The 23,703-nt window shown below is 43.3% G+C and overlaps 1 protein-coding gene and 1 long non-coding RNA gene across 6 annotated transcripts in view; one reads left to right on the plus strand and one right to left on the minus strand.

Moving 5' to 3' along the window:
• LOC123511477 overlaps positions 1-22,948 on the plus strand; it is a 71,521-nt gene extending 48,573 nt beyond the window's left edge. For 4 of the 5 annotated variants that reach the window (XM_045267408.1, XM_045267409.1, XM_045267407.1 and 1 more), the window contains exons 6-22: positions 2,371-2,512; positions 2,836-3,081; positions 4,145-4,375; positions 5,502-5,794; positions 6,617-6,773; positions 8,414-8,452; positions 9,722-9,964; positions 10,777-10,974; positions 11,872-12,036; positions 13,297-13,578; positions 14,197-14,382; positions 14,961-15,104; positions 15,356-15,565; positions 15,850-16,071; positions 16,685-16,888; positions 17,258-17,488; positions 17,878-22,948. In XM_045267408.1, coding sequence (XP_045123343.1) covers positions 2,371-2,512; positions 2,836-3,081; positions 4,145-4,375; positions 5,502-5,794; positions 6,617-6,773; positions 8,414-8,452; positions 9,722-9,964; positions 10,777-10,974; positions 11,872-12,036; positions 13,297-13,578; positions 14,197-14,382; positions 14,961-15,104; positions 15,356-15,565; positions 15,850-16,071; positions 16,685-16,888; positions 17,258-17,485 — 3,190 coding nt within the window. In that variant the 3' untranslated portion in view covers positions 17,486-17,488; positions 17,878-22,948. The remainder of the gene's footprint in view (positions 1-2,370; positions 2,513-2,835; positions 3,082-4,144; positions 4,376-5,501; positions 5,795-6,616; positions 6,774-8,413; positions 8,453-9,721; positions 9,965-10,776; positions 10,975-11,871; positions 12,037-13,296; positions 13,579-14,196; positions 14,383-14,960; positions 15,105-15,355; positions 15,566-15,849; positions 16,072-16,684; positions 16,889-17,257; positions 17,489-17,877) is intronic. The other variant, XM_045267411.1, reaches the window with a different exon arrangement.
• Positions 9,681-12,066, minus strand: LOC123511480. Its single transcript, XR_006676840.1, has 2 exons — positions 11,935-12,066; positions 9,681-11,222 (listed from the first exon to the last, which is right to left on the minus strand). It is a non-coding gene; the product is annotated as an uncharacterized LOC123511480 (long non-coding RNA).
• Positions 22,949-23,703: the final 755 nt, after the last annotated feature.

Consider the following 23,703-nt stretch of genomic DNA (forward strand, 5'->3'; position numbering starts at 1 on the left):
CCACTCAGCAGTCAGTCTCATGTGCTTGCCAGTTGGCCTCTTCCGTACCCGTATTCTGAAACGCTTTGCTTTCTCACCACGAATATTTTCGAAGACCATAGAGATGATTAGCGAGGTTGTCAGTTTTTTTTTTTTTTTTTTTTTTTTTTTTGTGGTTAAAAATGTAGTAATCTTAATATGTATTTAAAGCCACAATTACACCATTCAAAACCCGTGTAACGTCAAGTAGAGGCTTTTGAATGAAGTGGAGGACCATTGGAGCCCCAGAGGTCCAACGTAGAGGTGATCCTGGCTGCCGTAAGTGACGTCAAATTATTCGTCTTAAGTCGCAGATTTCTTTTCATTTAATACTGGTGAAATTGTTAATAATCGCATTCTGTAAACTTAAGGTGATCGGTAACTCTCTCTCTCTCTCTCTCTCTCTCTCTCTCTCTCTCTCTCTCTCTCTCCATTGTCCTCAGCGTGGTCAGCATGTATCATTGCAGTAAGCCACTTGACACTGCAGGCTGGGATGTTTATTTATCTTTTACAGTGAGATGTGACGCATGTGGTTCTCTTTTGTTCCTCCTCATCCGCCTCTCCTCGGTCATCCGCCTCTCCTCGGTGAAGACTGAAGAGGTCATGACGCAAATTACTCTTGTAACCTTTCAGGGAATGCTGAGTTACAATTTTCAAGATATATGGAACGTGGCGTAGTAACCTACCAGAGAACTTCAGAAGCGTCTAGTATCTAGCTACCAGTAACCCACATTCTGACATTTCTTTTCCGCACACAGACTACTTGCAAAATGATTTGGGTTGAAGTTTCATGAATTTTTATGAATGTTTTTGTAAAGTGGAGAGAGAAGCACGCTTAAGAACCCAGCTGATATCTCTGTGGTCTTTGAAAATAGTCACGGTGAGAGAGCAAAGCGTTTCTGTATACTGGCAATATACACACGTCATTCAGAGTATTCAATCCCGTCAACTCTGGTGGTAAGGAGAGTTTGAAAACGTACAAAGATGATTAAGAAAATTACCGGACTAATAACAAATTCCTTCCATTTTCTCTCTATCCCACTTCCTCCACCTAAACACGCTAGTGACGCTGCTATCTTCCCTCCCACATGACAGCCATCCTCCACCATTCTCTCCCTGTTACGTACCCACAACACCTACCTCGGTTACTCCCTCGTCCATCCCACACACCGTCACCCTCACTCACTCCCAGGCATCTCCTCTCATTTCACACCCCACTCCCTCCCTCCCTCCCATGCAAATTCACCTATCCGTTCAGTTCCTCCAACACACTTTCACCCACCCAGTCTCTCCCATGCACATCCGTCCACCCGCGTCCATCCCACACACTGTCACCCTTTCTCACTCCCAGGCACCACCTCCCTCATTTCCATCCCCACTCCCTCCCAGGCACCTCCTCCCTCATTTCCATCCCCACTCCCTTCCTCCCATGCAAATTCACCTCCCCCGTTCAGTTTCTCCTACACACTTTCACCCACCCAGTCTCTCCCATGCACATTCACCCACTCAGTTTATCTCACACAGTATCTTACTCCTGACACCCACTAGCTCTTCCCAGGCACCCTCCACCCTCCACATCCCTCTACTCACCTGCCTGATACTACTCTTAGCTTCCTTCCAGCCCCCAACTGTTATGTCCTTATTTCCTTCCTCACTTGTGCAGTTTCCAATCTTTTCCACACTCTCCTTCTTTCTTTTTCTTTATTAATTTAATTATTATTATTATTATTATTATTATTATTATTTTTATTATTATTTATTTATTTATTTATTTATTTTTTGGATTCACTGGATGGGTTTACAAATCACACTCACTGTTTGGTCATAAGTGATCACCACCCCTCTTGATGTTTCTCCTTGTAGGTTCCTCTCTCCACACACTGTCTCCAGGTCTTATTTGTTCTTTTCTCTGGTTTCTTCCATCTCTGTCTCTTGTCTACATGTGGAGGTTTTGGGTGCATGCTTTTCAACTACTCGATGAGTAGGCTACCTCCTTTTACATGTCTCTAGGTTCTAGGTCTTCCTTGCTCCTTCCCCTGGTTTTCTTCTAGCAGGTTTCATTGTACGTATCCTGGTCCTTGTTCTTTGTTCTAGTATCCTTCCTTCCTTTTCTCTTATTTACATGGAGATTTTAGGTTCAGTATGTGCCTCTCAGCAAATCTCATTACCACCTCCAGTCAAGCCCCATCTAAGCCCTCACCAGCACTCATTCTAGTATCCTTCCTTCCCTATCTCTTATTTACAAGGAGATTTTAGGTTCAGTATGTGCCCCTCAGCAAGTCTCATTACCACCTCCAGCCAAGCCTCATCTAAACCCTCACCAGCGCTTATCCCACTATGTTGCGTCCTCAGCCTGGTGTTCGTGGTGACTTTAAGGGACTTCCGGGGTGGGTCGCTCTACTCCCACTTGTGCAAGGAGGTGCTGCCCCGCCACATCCTCAGCAAGGAGGCCATGAACACCCTGTGGAACCACCTCAAGAAGATTGAAGAGAAGGTAAAGGTCATGATTGGCTAGATAGATGGATAGCTCTCTCTCTCTCTCTCTCTCTCTCTCTCTCTCTCTCTCTCTCTCTCTCTCTCTCTCTCTCTCTCTCTCTCTCTCTCTCTCTCTCTCTCTCTCTCTCTCTCTCTCTCTCTCTCTCTCTCTCTCTCTCTGATGAAGTTTTGAGAATAACCATATTTCTTTATTCTTTTTCCTTCTCCTGTCCTCTGTCTACCTCCTAATTCTCTCTCTCTCTCTCTCTCTCTCTCTCTCTCTCTCTCTCTCTCTCTCTCTCTCTCTCTCTCTCTCTCTCTCTCTCTCTCTCTCTCTCTCAGGTCTTGTTCCTGCTGGTGGGATATGATGAGCTCAGTGAGGAGGAAAGTGGGGACATCACGGAGCTCATTGATGGACAGATGCTTCCCAATGCAACCGTGGTACTCACCTCCCGGCCAGGCAGCTTCAAGCCAATGCCGGCACTCCTACACCGCCGCCTCCTCATTGCTGGCCTTGCACCAGAACAAACCCACCAGTTCATCACCAAGTACTTCCAGGCCATCAACAAACCTGGCAGTACTTCTGAGGTTAGTTGGGTTGTGTGTGTGTGTGTGTGTGTGTGTGTGTGTGTGTGTGTGTGTGTGTGTGTGTGTGTGTGTGTGTGTTTGCAGGAAAGAAACCAGCCAAGGGCAACAAAATATTAAAAAAAGGGCCCACTTAATTGCTGGTTCCTTAAAAGAAAAGTTAAAAGTTAGCCAAAATTAAGGAACAAATATCTTGATACCTCCCTCTTAAAAGAAGCCAAGTCGTAGGAAGATGGAAATACAGAAGCAGGTAGGGAGTTCCAGAGTTTACCAGAGAAAGATGTGACTGATTGAGAGTGCTGGTTAACTCTTGCATTAGAGAGTTGGACAGAATAGGGATGAGAGGAAGAAGAAAGCCTTGTGTTACTGTGGCTCCTTGCTTGTATTGAGTAATTGAGTAATCTGCCACACTCACTGCTTCTGTTTATTACTGTTTCAAGTCCTAATCTCAGTAGGTTGTAGTGGAGTGATTAGAAAGTGGAAGGATGTAGGATTAACTGAAGGATGGAAAAGAAAAAGTAAAAAGTCAAAGGATGCATGTGGAAGTGAAGGATAGGAAAATGTGGATACTGTCACACTCACTGCTGTTCATATGTGTTTCCAAGTCTTACTCTCAGTAGGTTGTAATCTCTCAGTCATTGCAGTGCTTCAAATGTTGGCTGGGTCTTGTTATTGTTGTGGCTCCTTCCTTGTATAGTTATGAGTTGATACTTGCTCTGTCATGCATTTTTTTGTGCTTTTATGTTTTCCCCTCAGTCTCATGTTCTTTCATTGGGTCATAATCTCTGACTTGTCGTAGCACCTTTGAGATTGGTTGAGTCTTGTGTTCTTGTGGCTCCATCCTCTTACAGTCAATATGTAGCACCTTTGAGATTGGTTGAGTCTTGTGTTCTTGTGGCTCCATCCTCTTACAGTCAATAGTTAACAAGCACTTCTTTCCTGGCTTTCTGTTGCTCATCTCCAGCCATTATAGGACACAAAACCACCTCAGCCCTCACCTTGAAGTCACCCACAAACTGTACTTCACACCTGTTTAGGTCATCACCCAGCCATCTTCTCCCTGCAGGTCATGTCCTTGGTCACAGCGAGTCGAGAGAAGTATGGTGATCTGGTAACCTGCCCTATTATGTGCTTGGCATTGGGGGTGCTGTATGAGGATCTTGGGGGGAAGCTGCCCTCGCGCCTCACCGACATGTACATGGCCCTGGTGAAGCACATGATACGCAAGAACTTACTGCGGCGCGGAGAACCGATGTGCTATGATGTGCTGCCTGACAAATACAACAAGCTTCTTTCTGTAAGTTGAAGCTCTGTGTGTGTGTGTGTGTGTGTTTGTGTTTGTGTTTGTGTATGTAATTCACCTCAGTCGTCTGCTGGTCACCCAGCCAGTCTTCCCCATTACGGATCGAGCTCAGAGCTCATAGACCGATCTTCGGGTAGGACTGAGACCACAACACACTCCACACACTGGGACAGCGAGGCCACAACCCCTTGAGTTATATCCCGTACCTATTTACTGCTAGGTGAACAGGGGCTACACATTAAGAGGCTTACCCATTTGCCTCACTGCTTTCCGGGACTTGAACCCGGACCCTCTTGGTTGGGAGCCTAGCGTGCTAACTACTACACTATGCGGTGTGTGTGTGTGTGTGTGTGTGTGTGTGTGTGTGTGTGTGTGTGTGTGTGTGTGTGTGTAATTCACCTCGGTTGCCTGCTGGCCACCCAGCTCAAAGCTCATAGACCAATCTTCGGGTAGGACTGAGACCACATCAACACACACCGGGAAAGCGAGCCCACAACCCCTCAAATTACATCCCATACCTATTTACTGCTGGGTGAACAGGGGCCACACATTAAGAGGCATTTGCCTCGCCGCTTACTGGGATTTGAACCCGTCCCTCTTGATTGTGAGTCGAGCATGCTAACCACTACACTACGCAGTGTGTGTGTGTGTGTGTGTGTGTGTGTGTGTGTGTGTGTGTGTTTCACTGTTTGATCTGCTGCAGTCTCTGACGAGACAGCCAGACGTTACCCTACAGAACGAGCTCAGAGCTCATTATTTCCGATCTTCGGATAGGCCTGAGACCAGACACACACCACACACCAGGACAACAAGGTCACAACTCGATTTACATCCCGTACCTACTCACTGCTAGGTGTTGAACAGGGGCTACACGTGAAAGGAGACACAACCAAATATCTCCACCCGGCTGGGGAATCGAACCCCGGTCCTCTGGCTTGTGAAGCCAGCGCTCTAACCACTGAGTTACCAGGTGTGTGTGTGTGTGTGTGTGTGTGTGTGTGCGCATTTGCATGCGTGCTGTACCTATAATGCGATTAAGCCTTTATGTACCTTTAATACCAGTCATAAAGAAGCATGTAAGATCTGAGTGTCCTTCCTGCAACAATCTGTACTTTCTCAGGACTTTGGTAAGCTGGCTCTGGAGGCGCTGAAGTGCAACACACCTTACTTCACGGGCCAGGACCTCAAGACGCGCTGTCAACATGGGGGTGAGGTGGTGGAGCTTGGTATCCTCCTTAAGATGCACTCCATGTCCAAACTGAGCAAGAAGGACCACTACACACCAATCCACAAGTCCTTCCTGGAGTTTCTTGCAGCATTCTACCTTTCTGGCCTCATCCACGACCCCTCGCTGCTTCAGGTGGAGATCGACAGCATAGCAGAAAAACTTGACATTACTCAGCCTGTCCTTAGGTGAGTGCAGGTCCAACCACATAGTTCTGGAGGAGGTGACGGTGCTGTGATGTTTCTGTTCTCGGTTGCAGTGTAAAAGAGATTGATCCTTTTTTGATCCCTAATGCTGCTGTGATTGGTTTGTTACGCTGTATTTCCAAATTTTACAAGTAAGAAAGAAATGTGCTTTGAAGGATCTTTTGAGTGCAGGTCCCACCACTGTCATGAAAGGACAATGGTAGACCAGTGTATGTGGCTGGACCTTGTGGAAGTATGTCACAACCTGTGCTGTGCCTCAGTTCCTGGTGTGTAGTGCAGTGGTGCATGAGACTGTCCCTTTTGTCCATCAAGAGCTGAACGGGCTGAGAGTGTGAATGATTGTGTTTGTGGGAGTGAGTGTGCAGTGCTTTCTCTGTCTGGGCCACCCTGTGTAGGATTGCTGGCCTGTGTTAGATTTGATATATTATATTATTTTAAAGTAGACCATGTAGAATTTTTGGTAAAAACAGTTTTATTTCAAGATAAGACACATCAACAACCATCTAATCAAGCTTTATCTGCTCTCCCCTTCCCTTTATCCCCTCTTGTTTTTCCCCTTCAATCCCTGCCCTGCCCTTCACTCCTTCCCTCCCTTACCTTGCCCCTTATTCCATTCCTTCCTTACCTTGCCCCTTACTCCTTCCCTTCCTTACCTTGCCCTTCACTCCTTCCCTTCTTTATGTTGCCCTTCACTCCTTCCCTTCCTTATCTTGTCCTTTGCTCATTCCTCCTCCTACCCTACCCTTCACCCCCTCCCTCTCCTGCCTTATCTTGCCTTTCACTCCCTCCTTCCCTGTGTGGCAGACAAAACTCGGGTCTGATGATGCTGCGTTATCTGGTGGGTCTGCTCGGCCGCAACTCTCACATCATCTTCAACATTGTGTCTCAGATGGGTGTGCCACAGCGCATCCTGTTCCTCCTCCTGAAAGAGAGTGGCATTTACCAGATGAATGTATTGGAGGTGAGTGTGATGGAGGACAGCTGGCTGGTGTGGTGTAGTGCTTTGCCTTAGACTGTCTTCCTGTTTCTCTATCTCTCACTCTCTCTCTCTCTCTTTGGTTCTCTTGTCTTTATTTCCTTGCTACTTGTCTATTCCCTTTCCCTGTCATGTGCTGCTTGCTTTGTTCTACTTTCCAGCCTCTTTGAAACTCATCTTGGCCTTTTGTTTCTTGTGTATGGTGTTCTGTTCTTGGCTGTTCACAGGCTTTGTGCATTGGCTGAGATTCTTCTGGTTTGAAGTATTTTCCTGCTTCATGTATGTTTGGGAAGTGGTGAGTATTAGCCAGAGTAAGATGTTTATTTCTCAAAGGTCATTTTATTTGACTGTGTTTTCTTCTGTTTCTAAGATGCTGTGAAATTTCATGGAATCGCCAGCATAGTGTATATGAGCAGCCACAAGCCAGACCTGAAATGCTAAAATTTATGTTTAACCCCTTGAGTACCATGATGCGTTTCCATTTTGATTATATGGTGACTTTATACAGCTTCAGAAACTTATGGGGGATTGAAATAGTGAAGAATGTGGCCATTAATCTTCTGACCTCCATAGACCCTTCCTAATCTCAATAAAATGGTCTAATCATACACAAATTCATGGTAAAAATGTGTCCCAGTATTGAAGGGGTTAAACTGTCATGATCTGAATGTCAATATTCAGAAAACAACCACGTGGTTTTTCAGATTTCACCATTTATGGTAATGCTTGAAGCTTTCAACTGCCAGTTCCTTCAATATTAGATGAGTAAGTAGTACTTAATTGAATCTACACAAAATTTTTTTGTTAGAGTACAGTAAGGTCAGTGGGGAGGATGGTGAAAGGTTTGGCCAGGGCTGAAGGACTGTTTTCCTTATTTTAGTCTTGTGAAATGCATTACCAGGTTGAGAGTCGGCAGTTGATGATATGAGCAGCGTGAGTGCTTTCTGCAGTGCTTAGTGGAATAAGTTGTGAAATTATCATTCATTTGGTGACTTTTCCAACTCTGGATTACAAATATGACATGTTCCGAGTCCTAATGGCGGTCAGTATTTTGATAGAGATGAGAAATAAAAAGATAATGGTTTCCCAATCTGCATCATTCATAGACTTACCAAGTTTTCACTGCTTAGTGGCTTGCTAGAAATATCAGTTTAGTGCAGATTCTTCAATACCGAGATCAACATGTCATCCAAGGCAGTTGTGTCGGTGATAACTTGCTGGAGCCAGACTGCCCGTGTGGTGTGTGAGGGTGTGAGTAGATGGGTAGGGACAGAGGAGACAAGGCACACTTGACAACCTCCCTATGGATCACTCACTGGCCTATATTTTGAAACACTACTCTCAAAGACCAAAGAGGTTCTTAAGAGTGTTTCTTTTGTTCATAATGCAAAAATTTTGTTAATCTGTCTCTAGAGTCTTAAAAATATCCTTGAAAGGCCTAGTACCTGTAATTAGAGTCTTTTGAATGTAGTGGTGGTGAGTAGCAGAAGTATTTCAGAATGAAGGCCACTATGCTTAGAGATGCAGATGAATTAATTAGCATGAGGGCTGTAGCATGACTAGGGGTTATGGCAAGCATGACCAGGTATAAACAAGCCATCTTTCCTCCTCTCTATGCCTGCCAGGAGCGTGCAACAGGCATGTACCAGAAGAATGTTGTGGAGGTAAGCTAGACTGCCTGTGCTCTTATGACTGCTGGCTGCATTGTGTGGCTTGTGTGCTGGTCACTTGGGGGGCACTTGCCACATCCTGTCTTGTCCAGTGGGATGCGCTGTGCCCTCAGTGACTGGAATGAGTGCAGACTGAAATTGAAAGCGACTGTCTGTCTTCTAAGGATTTTTTTTTCACATATATGAAGATGAATATAACTGTTGCTACGAAATGTTATATGGAGATTGAGGACTGTTGTGGTAATTGTACGTAGTGAGAAAAGATGGTAAAGTAATTGTGTCACATTAAGTCTTCATTGTTTGTGTGTTCTGTCAATCCATGGCTAGGGATGTGCGCACACACACACACACACACACACACACACACACACACACACACACACACACACACACACACACACACACACACACACACACACACACACACACACACACACACGTTTCTTTAGGGAATCACCCTCACTATCTTTTTAATACATGCCTGTCTGAAGAAAGAAAATTGAATAAAAAGTAAAAAAAGCTTATTTCCTGTGGGTCTTTGTGTGCAGGACCTCTCAGTGTCTCGACACACTGCATGTATTCTAAGAAATCCAAATTTTGCTGGACACTTTATGATATCAACAAGCTGCTTTGAAGTCTTTTGTACGACATCCCAGAATCCTAAGCCTGCTGAGATCATAAGAGAAGAGTGTTGTTAAGAAAAGAGTGACAATTCACATCATGAACAATGTTGGGGAACATGAAAACATTCTGTGGCTTTTTTAAAGAACAATAATTATGCTGTTTATTTATTTATTTACTTGTTTATTTATTTATTTATTTTATTTATTTATCTATTTTTATTATTTCTTTACTTGTTTCCATGAATTATTCTCCTTTTACATTTTGCTAAAAGAAAAATAGAGAAAAGAAGCTGATCAGTGACAAATTTCCAATTGAGATGTCACAGTGGGCAATAGTGTAGTCCCCTTTATTTCTTCATCTCTATTTGTAGATCAGTTTGCTTGATAGCTTGATTAATAACTTCTCTTTCTTTCACCTTGTTCCTTTCCTTTTCTTTTGTCAATCTTTTTTGCCTTTCTCCTTCAACACGTTTTTGTTTCTCTGCCATTTCCTTTCATTCTTTGCCCTCTCCTTTTTTGTCATGTCATTCTCTTCATTGGCTTTCTCCTCCTTTTCTTTCCTTCCTCTTCTCTCTCCTATACCTGATCACTTTTCTTTATTTCCTCTCCTCCTTCCACTCTCACTGCTACATCTGGACAGGTGTGCAAACACGTATCAGGGAGAGAACATGTGGTGATACAAACCAACTCCCCTGAGCTGGAGGACTGGGGGAGACTCCTTTACTCTCCGGACTGTCTGCTGGAAGGGGTGGAGGTCCTGCTGGATTTTGATGGCACCTCCAGGGATCGACAAGAGTCCTTCTTCACCTCCATGTCCTTCAATGAAAGTGTCAAGAGCGTGAAGCTGACCTGTGTTGTGGGCGGGGAGTTTGGTGTGTCTGAGGTGGGTAGTGTGAGGCAGGAAAGTTGAGAAATGAGGCAGTGTGTGAGTGTGTTTGATAAGTAGTGTGTTGCAGGAGGGAGTGCAGTGTCATGATGTCGTGTTGCACAGTGAGGAGAGGAACCTTTTAGTTATTATGGAGTGTTTGGTGTTGCCTGTTTCTTCCTGTAATTGTGGCATGAGCTACTCTTTGTGAGAGATTATATTTGTTTTACCTTATTTTTATCCAATGCGTGTAGAGTTATATTGGTATTTTTATTTGATGTGTGTGTAGAGTAATATTAGTGAGTGACATCATGCCTCAGTGAGAGGTTGGAATTTCATGCCTATAGAGAGGAATGAATTAAGAGTTGGATTGCATTGATTCAAGTGAATTTTGCAGCATTTTTAAGGTACTGTCCCCTCCACTTCCACACTTGTCACTTAGCTTTGCCAGCATGAGAATCACCTGCTGCTGTGAACAAACCCTATGACTTGACTTGTATCTGAGACACACCCCAGGCAGTACAAATAAGTGCAAAGGTGACAGGAATTGCTGGAATTTGTTTTAAATATGAAATGAAGAAGGCAGGTGACAACAGGGAATTCTCTCACTGACAACGCTAAGTGGAGTGACAACACATAAGTGGAGGAAATTGTATATAGGTTTACAGTGAGAATAGTTTTTTTCTGTCATTAGTAAAGTAATAATGAACATTGGTGCATTGCCTTGCTGATTGAAATGTCACACCCATTGAGAAGAATGCCCTTCCAATGGAACTGATATCTCATCCCTGAGGAGAGCTATCAGTGCACTGAGAGGAGTGTTGTCCCAGGTCACACGGTTGGTGTCCTACGTGCGGGCGATACTCACCAAGAGGCGGCTGGAGTCCTTTGAGATCCAGGTGACGTCCCTGGAGGAGGCCACCACCGAGATCCTGAGTCCAGTGGTGGAAATGATCTGCGACACACTGCCTGAGTTGGCCCAGTCCCTCAACAAGTTGGTGGTGGCACTGGAGCTTGACGGACAGCAGGTGGGCAGTGTGCAATGTGCAGGTGGGCTGTGCTAGTGGGCAGTGGACATTGTGTGGTGGGCTGTGTTGGTGGGCATTGGGCATTGTGTGGTGGGCTGTGCTGGTGGGCAGTTGGCAGTGTGTGGTGGGCTGTGCTGGTGGGCAGTGTGGAGTATTCACAGATGCCTGCTGGTCACCCACCAGCCTTCCCCATTGCGGAGCGAGGTTAGAAGACCGATCTTCGGGTAGGACTGAGACCACACCACACACTGGGAAAGCAAGGCCACAACTCCAATTACATGCCATGCCATGTTAAAGGTTGATTGAAAACATCAGTAATTAGTTAAGTGCAGGCATTCCCCATGCCATGTGAAAGGGGTCTTAGTGTGATGAGATACAGGTATGAGATTGTGATCAGCAGAGAAGATGGGGTAACAATATGAGCAGAAGGATATTAGAGGTAAGGAAAAGGTCATGAATGTGTGGCATATCTCCAAGACAGTCAGGAATATGAGTAGGGTGTTGCATCAGTTCCTCTAGGTCATGAAGGATAGCAAAGTTAAATGTTAGTTCAGTAGGATATTTACTGAAGGGAAGGGAAAACCAAAGATTGTGGTTGAACATAGAAGTATCTGAGAATAGAGATTTTTCCAAAAGGAAAGAGTCAGAATGTGCTCCACTTTGGATATTAAGTTGTCAGAGAATTTCCTATAGTTAGAGGAATTGAGAGGTATACAGCAGAGATGGATTTAGTTTAAGAGTGACTCTGTAGTTGCAGCCAGGTGGTGGAAAGCTAAGAAGATTCAAGAGTGTGGGCACGAGCAAGTCAAGTTGTTGTTGTGATAAAGTTATCATGTTACTCTATCTATTTCTTTCATTGCCTTTGTGGTGTTGGTGATGCTGGTGTTATTTTGACAGGTGATGCAGCTATGTGAAGTGCTGCAGGAGGCACCTCATGTGAGGGTGCTACACCTGCCTCACCTAGCCTGTGGGCTGGAGGGGCTGCAGGCTGTGGCACGCCTCGTGGAGACCAATCCTCTCATGTCCCTCAACCTGGCGGGCTCCCTCAGCTCTGGCACTCCGGTGAGTGGTGGGTGGTGAGCCAGGGAGCCTCACCAGCAAGGGTTTCATTGTGGTCTTGAGTGCAAAACAGAAGTTATTTGCTGATTACAAGTGATAAGAATGATAAGAGGATAGAGAGAGAGAGAGCAACAGCCATGTTATCAACCAGTACACTTTTCAAAACAAATGTAGATGGGTCTGCAAAATTAGTTTTCTCAATGTTTATTTCTTTAGAATGATGACCATTTTTCTCTTACTTTGTATTAGCTTCTTCATAATATTAATTGATATAATTCAGCAGGTGACAGAGAGCCACTGCCAGGATGCATGGAGGTACTATTGAGAAAAGTAAGCTGGTGTAAGCCTGATTGATGAAAATGCAAAACTGGCTGACTGTCAACCTTTTTTTTTACCTAAAGATTACTATTCAAATTGATGCTGTCAGATTAATTCATGACAGTACAACCTCACATCTGGCAAATACAGTAGTCGGAAAATATCATGCCAGATTCTTAATCACGAGATTTGGGACAAACTTTTAATTGGCAAAAATCAACAAGAGACTTTTGTCTCCTGAAAGTTCATTTAAGTTTTGCCATACTTTTGTACTCTTATCTCGAGACAGTTAATCATAACTACACAAATCATCAACATAAGTAAAGGAAGCAAAAGCTCACCAATGCCATGCTTAATTTTGCTTTCATTGGGCCAAAAGTTTTGGTTACAAGTTGAAGAATAAATACAAGGGTGTGGCAGCTGTAGTTATTATTATCATTATTATGAGAGAGAGAGAGAGAGAGCTTTGTAGAGAAAGTGGTGGAGGGAGAGAGTGGGAGTGTTTAATGGGAAATCTTTACTTCACCTGGGGCTTAACACTAGTGAAATACATAATGTATCTATTGTTTTGTAATTTCATCAATAAGGCTTTTAGCACTTCTGAGCTTTCCTGATAGTACTTGCCTGATACCACCAGACACGATCTGGTGTGGAGGGGAGGCAGGGAGCTGTGGTTTGTGAACACACTTGGCTACAGATTCAAGATGGCAGCTGCTAAGCAAGAATCTGGATGTGTACAATTCTGACTGCAAGATGCAGAACTGTCCTGCTAGTTGTAGGATGTTGGAAAGTTTTTAATTTATCACTAGATGGAAAGTTGCGAGATTAGAAAACGCTAGATGTGAGGTTGCGCTGGTTTTTCTTTTTTTTCCCCAAGCATTTCTTATAGTAGGTAATATTCTTACAAATAGTACATGTTTGTTACTGGTTTCCTTGTGTCTGCAGGTGGAGGAGCGTTGCACAGGGACGGGGGCCAGCACTCCCTCCCCAACCCGTGAAGACCCAGCTCCAGCCCCTCTCTCCTTCTGGAATTTCACTGATGCACAGGGCAACACCCGCTCTGTCTTCAATTCTCTGCCACGCTCCTTCTACCAGTCACTGCCCCGGAGAGGAAGGCTGCACTCCATTTCGGCAGATAAACGCAACTCAGATTCAACCCTACTCCAGCGCACCTCCTTCCCGCCACCCACCTGCAGCCCCTCTATTCACGCCAATGGCTTCCATGAGGTACAGGTGTTATTGTGCTGGCAGAAACTTATGTCCTGTCAGTCTGCTGTTATTTAGAACAGATGGTGCATTGCCTGCGAAGACTGGATGTGCACACACACACATACACACGCCCGGTAGCTCAGTGGTTAGAGCGCTGGCTTCACAAGCCAGAGGACCGGGGTTTGATTCCCCGGCCGGGTGGAGATATTTGGGTGTGTCTCCTTTCACGTGTAGCCCATGTTCACTTAGCAGTGAGTAGGTACGGGATGTAAATTGAGGAGTTGTGACCTTATTGTCCCAGTGTGTGGTGTGTGCCTGGTCTCAGGCCTATCCGAAGATCGGAAATAATGAGCTCTGAGCTCGTTCCGTAGGGTAACGTCTGGCTGTCTCGTCAGAGACTGCAGCAGATCAAACACACACACACACACACACACACACACACACACACACACACACACACACACACACACACACACACACACACACAATAAGGCTGTATAAATAGAGATTTCTTTTACAAGACAAATTTTAAGTACATGTATAATCTTGATGGCAGTCAATTGTATACCATATTTGTATTCCCAATAATTAATGTGACAGCTTTACTCCTCATGCGTTCCTCTCTCCTAACTCCAGATCTTCTCGGCATTCCGCAACCCTGTGTCGCGTGTGTGTCACCTTAACATCAGTAAATGCACACTTGGGGCAGAGGACTTGGTGTGCTTGGGGGAAACGGTACGCTTCACCCGCTGCCTCTCTTCCCTCAGAATGGAAGGGCTGTCCAGGATGGCAGAAATTATCCCTGTCCTCATTGCCCTCCAGGTCAGTGCAGAGGACAGGAGCATTAGGACTTGGATTACTGGACAACTTCTGTCTGTCTATGATCCACATTCAGAAATGCTTTGCTTTCTCAACTTGACTATTTTGAAAGGCCACAGAGATGATTAGCTTGGTTTTGAAGACTATTTTCCCTTTTATTAGTGTAGAACTCTTGTTAATCTGTCTCTAAAATGTGGCCTTAGAGTGTAGAGACTTGAAATAGTGCAGGCATTTCACGATGTGGTCCCATATACCAGGAGATGAGAGGACTAAGGCTTGGATAATTGTTACACAGTTATTTAACTACCTATCAATACATCAGGCCAGGAATCTAACTTGAGGAATCCCAGATTAAGCACCACACATTCATACTCTTAGCCCTGTCACCCCCATCACAAGCTAATTCTGACCATTCGTAATTTTTCATTAAACTTTTTCCTTCTATTTCTCTTTTTTTTTTTTTTTTTTTTTATGTTAGAGGACAGTTGTTTTTGTTATGCTATGAATTGTTCAATCAGTTTGCTCATTCTTGTCATCTGTTCCAGATCTCAAACTCATGTCATGTTTTATTCCCTCACTAGGAGAACACCAGTCTGCAGCTCCTGGACCTCACCTCTCCTCATATCCTGCTGGGAGATGCTGCTTTACAGGTTACCCTCACTGCCCTGGCCAAGAACAAATCACTGAGGTTCCTAGTCCTCAATGGCTGGACTATACAAGTTGAGGTAAGTCAGGTTGCATCAAGTTATAGACTGTACTGGTGGAAATATAAAGGCACTTCAATTTGGAAAAGAATATAATTCTTCTAAAGCTAATGACATTTGGTACCTGTTACTTCATCACTTAATGCAAGTGCTATAGTTCTCTAGCCATCATGCTTTCCTTTTAGTACTAAGCCTTCCATCCATCACCCACATCTACTCATGACATGTCTACACTCCCATGTTACTTGGACGCCTCTTCCCACGCTTTTCAGAGTGAGCGGTCTGTACGAGAGGTGACACAGTTCCTGGCAGTGACTGAGCTGCAGCACATTGACCTTGGGAGCTGCAGGGTGATGGTGACAGTTCATGAAGGGGTGCTAGCTCGGCTCTCCCGCCAGGATGATCTCCTCTCAGCACTGCAGGAAGGTGTTCCACCACTGCACAATAACACCCTGGCATTTCTCAACCTAGATAACTTTGAAGTAAGTATGAGGTGCTTGGGTGACAGACATGGGGACAAGGGATCTGCTGGTGCCAAGGATGAAGTGTTGAGTGACTGACAGGAGTATAGGGAATCTGCTGGTGCCAAGGATGAGGTGTTGAGTGACTGACAGGAGTATAGGGAATATGCTGGTGCAAAGGATGAGGTGTTGAGTGACTGACAGGAGTATAGGGAATCTGCTGGGGCTAAGGATGAGGTGTAGAGGAACAGCCACAACAACCTGATGCAACACACAGCTTGATTGTTTTTTTTTTTCTTCCTCAGGTGACCCTCAACAACAAGGTGGTGTTGCGAGGCCCACAGCTTCTGTTTCTGTTGCGTCACTTCCCCAAGCTGGTGGATGTGTCGCTTGCCTCTAGTCTTGGCTCTGATGTTATAGATGACACCACCACTCATCGCCTCTTCTCCCTCATGTCCAGCACCTTCCCATTCCTGCGCCGCCTAACACTGTCGGGCTGGGTGTTCTCTCTTGACAACTGTGACAAGGTGAGAAACATGTCATGCCATCACCATATTCAGTGTCTCCTTGGCTACATTTTCTTACTTGTGCTTTTTTCTACTTTCTAGTAAGGATGATATCAATGTTTGTGTCTTGGTTGTGGTACTGATTTAGGATTTTTCTTGTTTGATTCACCGCATTGCTTCTAATTATGAGCAGAGTGCCATTATGTTTGGGTGGATGTGTCTTGCATGTGAGCCCCTGGCCAATCATGTTGCCATACAGTGTTCTCTGTTATGTTCCCTTTTTATGTTAACTTGTGCACAATACAATACAACTGTGACAAGGTGAGAAACATGTCATGCCATCACCATACTCAGTGTCTCCTTGGCTACATTTTCTTACTTGTGCTTTTTTCTACTTTCTAGTAAGGATGATATCAATGTTTGTGTCTTGGTTGTGGTACTGATTTAGGATTTTTCTTGTTTGATTCACCGCATTGCTTCTAATTATGAGCAGAGTGCCATTATGTTTGGGTGGATGTGTCTTGCATGTGAGCCCCTGGCCAATCATGTTGCCATACAGTGTTCTCTGTTATGTTCCCTTTTTATGTTAACTTGTGCACAATACATTTTGTAATTAATACTATCTGGTTGGCAGGTGATGAGAGCAGCAGGGAAGCACCTGCGTGGCAGTCAGCTACGTGAGGTGTTCCTGAGTGGTGTTGAGGTAAGGGAGTCAAGTGGGACACCTGGGCTGGAGCACTCACTGCTTGCTGCCCTCACTACAAATCTGCACCACCTCACCCTCCTCTCCCTGGCTAACCTCAAGCTGTCCCCCACCCAGGCTGCTGTGTTTGGCAAGGTGAGGCTGACATGGCTCATATTCTGGTATACTTGTGGCAAGGTAACAATGTTTTGTTCATTTAGTGAGCACAGTGGTGATATGTATTATGTTGCAAACTTTGGTTTTTGAAGATATTAACTTTATATAATTGACTTAATTTTGTCAGTATTTAAGCAAGAGTGGGTTTCCATTGTTTTTTGAATATATGAATCCATGAAATGCAGGAACAGATTGTCTTAAACACTGAATAGAAGCTTTACTGGATCTCACTGAACTCTTTATTCTTATTCTGTCAACCATGCAATGTCCTTCTGCATGTCTTGACATTCCCACTTGTTTCTGTCACTCATCCTGTGGCATCTACCACATCACCTGCTGCTTCTTCAGACGATGCGGGACAAAATGGCTTCATCAACTTTGGAGATTGAGACTCGTGGGCTTGGCTACCCAGCAGTCAAAGCAATGCGTCAAGCACTCACTGATGGCGGCCGCTACGAGCTAGAGTTCCTCGGGGGTCCCTCCAGCACTTACAAGGTGAAGAAGATTGACCGTCGTGAGAAGCTGATTGGGAAATGGGCATGTATCTCTACCCTGGACCGCCTCACTGACCTGTGAAGGGTAAGGCTGCCAGGGCCTGTCACGATGCGGCTTAGTGGCAGTGGTTTCTGTTGCTGGCTTCCTTTCTTTTTAGAGTTCAGTAGATCTAGTCATCTTCCACCTCTTTTATTCTTTATTGAACTGTTGCTGGTGTGAGATTTGAAGAGAGTGAAGACTGATGATTGCCTCATATCTTGTACTGATATCTTAATTTCCACAATGATAATTTTCTGTAAATTGATTCCAGCTCAGGACATCCAAAGTTCTTTTCAAGATGTGTAGCTTGTTTAAAGTTTTGCATACTGTGTACATATATTCCTTATGTTCCTTAAATGATTGTTATGTTACTTTAATGTCATGTAGGTGAAATTATGAATTTTGAATGTCTGATGAAACTTGCCTGGTGACAGATGACAAGCAGTGTGGTTGGTGTGCAGAGCCACTGCCGGACACTCATGGAAGTACGGCCCCTCCCCTGGGAACATGCAGGGCCACCAGAAGCCTCAGGCAGTGTTGGAAGACTCATTTCAGAATCTCAAGAGCTATGGAGAGATTTGGTTCCCGTGCTGTGTTTGGGTGTTGAAGATATATTCTGGTGTTCAGCTGTCGCTGTTCCCAAAATGTACCCATGCACTGTGATGTAGTAACCCGGAGGTCTTACGAGTGTGATATAGCATTAATTATGTGCGTCTTGTTTGTGCCTGTGTGTGTGTGTGTGTGTGTGTGTGTGTGTGTGTGTGTGTGTGTGTGTGTGTGTGTGTGTGTGTGTGTGTGTGTGTGTATGCACATGCCATAATGGAAGCAATAATCGGAGGATAACAGACCCAGATGTTATGTGGCATGGCATTATTGGTGCTGTGCTGAGGCACCCTCCAGGAAATATTTATTTGAAACAAAGTTGAGGTGTTCTCTGGATATCATATGAAGACACAATTTCTTACATTTTAAGTAGACAAAAGGCAACATTGAAGGACAGAATATGCAATGATGCTTCCCAGTTTGTGCCAAATCCAACAGATGCATTTATTTCAACCCTCTCTCCCATTCTGGCACAAGAGGTAGCAGGACGTGAACCCCACACATGGTAGTTACCCCTCATTCCCATTGTGCTGGGAAGAGCGAGTTATATACAGGTTTAGTTGGGCAGTGAGGTGCCATGTGACCGTCAGTGAAAATAGCCGATACAGTGACAACAATAATAAGAGCTTCCTCTTGGCCAGCCAGGTGCTCTACAGATCTCCTTGTGCTTCCTATCAGGGCTTTGCCTTATTTTCAGAGACACTCATAACTGAAGGGTGGAGAAGCCTTGGTGCTTCCTTTGCTGGCAGACAAATGGATAGAGCATTAAGTTATGTTTGACTGGTGATGTGTATGGTTAACTTTGTTGGTTTGGCTTTTGAAGTATTGAAGAATAGGACTTCATATAAATTGAAAAGATTGGCTTGTAACAATTAAGAACAAGTACAAACATTTGAGAGTAATTCATGTAAAATGAGACGGTAGAGGTTGAGTTCGTGAGGAGCAGACAAAAGAAGTATTGTACTGAAGTGAACTGAAAATGGTTTCACTGAAGTAGGAATAATTTATTTATTGAAGAGTTGAAGGTTAATCGGATGGGGTGGGAAGGGTTGTTTACAAGGTTTGTGAGTGTATAAACTTACCATGGTAGAGTGGAATTACAAAAGTGTTTATTTAGTTGCAGTCATTCCTAGACAGCAAGCCAGCCGGATGTGGCTTGTGTGAGTAATTCATGCTGGAGACAAAGGCTGGAGGGACTGATGGTATGTAGTAGTACACTAGAAAAAATCCTTGAAGTTTAATTCTGGGATAATGATATGATTGTTAGGAAGTTGCCATTTTTATTGTATATAATTTTTGTTAGTGTGCAGAAGCCATTCATGTATGTATCCATCTCATTCTTTTAGTGAGGTGATAGACAAGTCACAGTAATAACACGATGTACCTGGTCAATTGTCAGGTGTACCCCACCCTCCCTTGCATGCCCCACCAAGCCAGGCCATCACCCCCACCCTGACGCACCATGCAACACTCAACACCAACCAAAACACTGTCTCTTTGGTAGATATGTATATCCACTCCTATACACAGCATCCTTCACTATAGTGTTTAGTGGCATTCCATGTGTGTTGACAAACTTACCACTTTGCCTTCTGCATAACTCAATGTGCACTCAAAACACAGTGAGTTGGTTCATGTCTCTTTTGATGTATTTTTATTATAGAAATTTCATGAATCACTAGACAAAGTGTTGTAGCTAAATGTTAATGTTTTATTTCATTTCATTGTCATAATAATGTTACTTTTTTTTATGGTAGAGAAAGTTTGCATAGTCCAGAATTGATTCACTCTAGACAGTGGGAGGTTGTTTCGTATTTATCAGTCAGTTTGTGTGATCACTACACCACACTTGGGGAAGGAAAGCACTCGACCCTGCATACGTACCTACACCCTCTTGACTCTTATTGCTGATAATTTTTTTTTTCTTTCATAGTTACCATTGTGTGACTACTACTACTACTACTACTACTACTACTACTACTACTACTACTACTACTACTACTACTACTACTACTACTACTACTACTACAGGTTATATGTTCCTGAAAATGCAATCATAGAGCAAATATTCATTTAACAAACTTAAGATTGAATACAAAAAATTAGGAATGCATTCCAAGACATTCCAAGGTACATGTATGTGATTTGTGTGTCCCCTAAAGCCCATAAAAACCATGAAATATATTTAGATAGAGTTGCTGACTAGAGTAATAAAAGATGTTATATAAATAAACTCATTACAAGAATGAATCAGTAATATAAAACGAACAAGAATCATTTTAGTAATTAGTCTCACAGTAATGTGGAGTCCATACATATGTTTCCCCTGAGGCTGGAGGACTCCTTTGAAACTAAGGGACATTGTGACTGTGTATGATTTCATTCTCTTTATTATTATTATTATTATTATTATTATTATTATTATTGTTATTATTATTACTGTTGCTATTGTTATTACTATTGTCATTATTACCATCTTAATTACTATGACAAATGCAGCTATACTTGCCTGCAAAGTGAGTGCGCAATCCAGCTATCATAAAAACAAAGGATAATCAGTCGTACAACAGGCAAGAGGAACAGAGAAAAACATTTGTAAAAGTGAAACGTATTGCATAACGGTGAAACGTACGGTGGGGAGTACCTATATAACTGCTGCTGCTGCTGCTACTACTACCACTACTACTGCTACTGCTACTGCTACTACTACTACTACTACTACTACTACTACTACTGCTACTACTACTACTACTGCTACTACTGCTACTACTACTGCTACTGCTACTGCTACTACTACTACTACTACTACTACTACTTCATTACCACCACCACTGCCACCACCGACATCAACCATTCCCACCCCACCACCACCACCACCATTCAGACCTAGAGGCAGAGGATAAAGCAGTGTGAGGCACAAACCAGGACAATCATGGTGCACAGCATTTCTTTAATTGAGAGAGTGTCTGGTGGTCTCTTTAGTTCACAAATTTCCATTAATATATATTGGCTTCCAAGTCTCTACTGCCAAGTACAGAATTACATAGTTTGGGATCAGGACTGAAATTCATGTGGACTTCAAACTTGCTACTACAATCAATACACTCCTCTTGATATGCATGACAACCACCAAGCTTCCGTCACAGCCACTCTGCCTCTGTGCTACACCTCAGCTCACTTGTGCCACTGTCTCTTGTCAGGTGGCCCTTTCAGGGAAAGAAAAGTACCTGACTCACTTTTTTATGCATCTTTTATACTACCAATCTCAAGTATTTGTGTGTGATGGTGGTGGCGACATGTATCTGTGTGTGCATGTCCCTAAGTCATTCAGGGAGTGCAATGCCTCACAACTGAGGGAGAGTTTGTTGCATGACTTTCTAAAGCAAGTCTGGGATGAAAAATTCCCATAGCCAAAAGTGCTCTGAAAATGCATATGTATTGTTGCATGTGATTAACAAAATCCTCATAGGCTTTACTCCATTTACATAGATTTTTCCATAGACTCACCATTAGAATAATATTATGAATGATTTCCAATTTACACATGTAGTATGTGTCTTGGAAAGTGTTTTATAATCACCAGAACTCTGTAGGTGAGTTTGTGAACACCACTTTCCCTCTGGCCTCAAGATACAAGATTTTTAATATGTATTTTTTCAGGTTTTATCCTTTGTCCTCATCTTCCTTATTCATTCCCTCAGTGACCTGTGAAGTGCCTAACCAGGATCTCAGCAGGTCTGACCTGTGGCTAGGTTACCAGAGGTCATGATAGTGGAACAGTTCCCTCCCTCTTTCCTCCCTTCCTTGGCTAGACTAATGAAAGAGTTGGCAACATGTATATAGAAGCAGTGTTATGGCAGTTATTGGGTAGTGGTGAGAGTCAAGCTATAGGTCACCCATCAGTGTGAGTGAAGACAAACTGTTGTGCACATGTTGCAACCACCTGTGTTGCCGGTGCTGCAGCACACCAGCTATGTTGGGGTTAGTGTCTTGTAAATGTCTTGTTGGAAAAAAAAGTTGATTTGACCTTGTTGACATTGATAGTATTTTACATCCCAATAGTTCATGTTGATGTTATATATATATATATATATATATATATATATATATATATATATATATATATATATATATATATATATATATATATATTATAAAGATATTTATGATACCAGAATAATCTTCGTTATATCTAGCAGAGGCATCTCTACCTATGTTAGTGCATATTCAACCCTATGCATTATTTTATTTACATATATTGTATATTTTTATTCTCTTATCCACTTGTTATCCAAGATCCATCAGATTATTATGCTGTATCAGTTGAAGGATCCCAGATGATTAATATTGTTTTGCTAGTCACCTCTATACAGTGGGCACTGAAGGGGAGGGTGTGACCACGCAGTGCTGTGTGCTGCGTGTGTGTGTAATTGCTGTACAAGATTGCACCCAAACAGCTGATACTTTTCGTTACATATATGTACATTCAGTTGACCATTAAGACTAGGTATGCAGCATTATCATTTGTACAGATGTTTCCTTGAAGCATACAATTATGAATACTTATGTATAGGTACCTTTTTATCCATTATTATGTACAGGTGTATCCTTCCCTTTCATGTATACTTTACATTTTGTACATTTTCAACTCCTCCCCCGTCTCCTTTTGCTGATCTTGGTGTGCACAGACTGGTGCCCAGTGTGTCCAGATACAGGTGCACTCACTTTGCTGTGGTACACCTGCATCATGATGTGCACACAATTGTTCAGTTGTGCTCATAGCAAGTCATTGGTGCATAGTCACTTCAAGGTGTACACAAGCATTAGTGTACATGCCCCTCAGTATTGACAGGTTGTGCTTCCCAGCAAGCAACGTGATCGGAATAAATGTGAAAAACTGTTGAACATGATCCTTATTTCCTAACACACACACACTTACACACAAACATTTATTATACTATAAAGTTATATTAATCTGTCAGTAGGACTGTAAACACACCACGTACAGGAAAACTCCTGTAATTTCAAGTAAAAGTTTGAAAGTAGTGGAGGTGTGACGCTGAGGCTTGTCAGTTTTCATTGCATTACATTGTCTATCAAGGTTGTTGGTAGGCCTACATCAGCGTCAGTGAATGACTTGTCCTAAGCTTGTATTTGTCTTTCACATCATTGGACTGCATGTATGAATCAGCAAAGGAAGAAGACAAGAAAGCTGTGTGTGTGTATTTACCTAGTTGTAGTTTTACAGGGCCTGGGCTTTATGCTCCATATCTACACTTATCCAATTTTTCTTTAAAACAATGCACACTTGTTGCTGACACCACTTCCTCACTCAAACTGTTCCACGTCTCAACACATCTTTGCGGGAAACTATATTTTTTAACATCTCTCAGACATCTTCCCTTTCTTTTTACTATGCAATCTTGCACTTCAAATGTCATATTCTTCTCTCAGGATCAGTTTCTCATTCTCCACTTGATCCATTCTGTTAATCGATTTATAAACTTGTATCAGATCCCTCTCTCCTTCTCTGTTCCAGGGTTGGTAGATCCATAGCCTTTAGTCTCTCCTCATATGTCATCCCTTCAAGTTCTGGAACCATTCTTGTAGCCAATTTTTTGTAGTCTCTCCAACTTCCTTATGTGTTTCTTTTTATG

The sequence above is a fragment of the Portunus trituberculatus genome, chromosome 31, assembly GCF_017591435.1.
Source record: "Portunus trituberculatus isolate SZX2019 chromosome 31, ASM1759143v1, whole genome shotgun sequence".
In the NCBI taxonomy this organism is placed as follows: Eukaryota; Metazoa; Arthropoda; class Malacostraca; order Decapoda; family Portunidae; genus Portunus; species Portunus trituberculatus.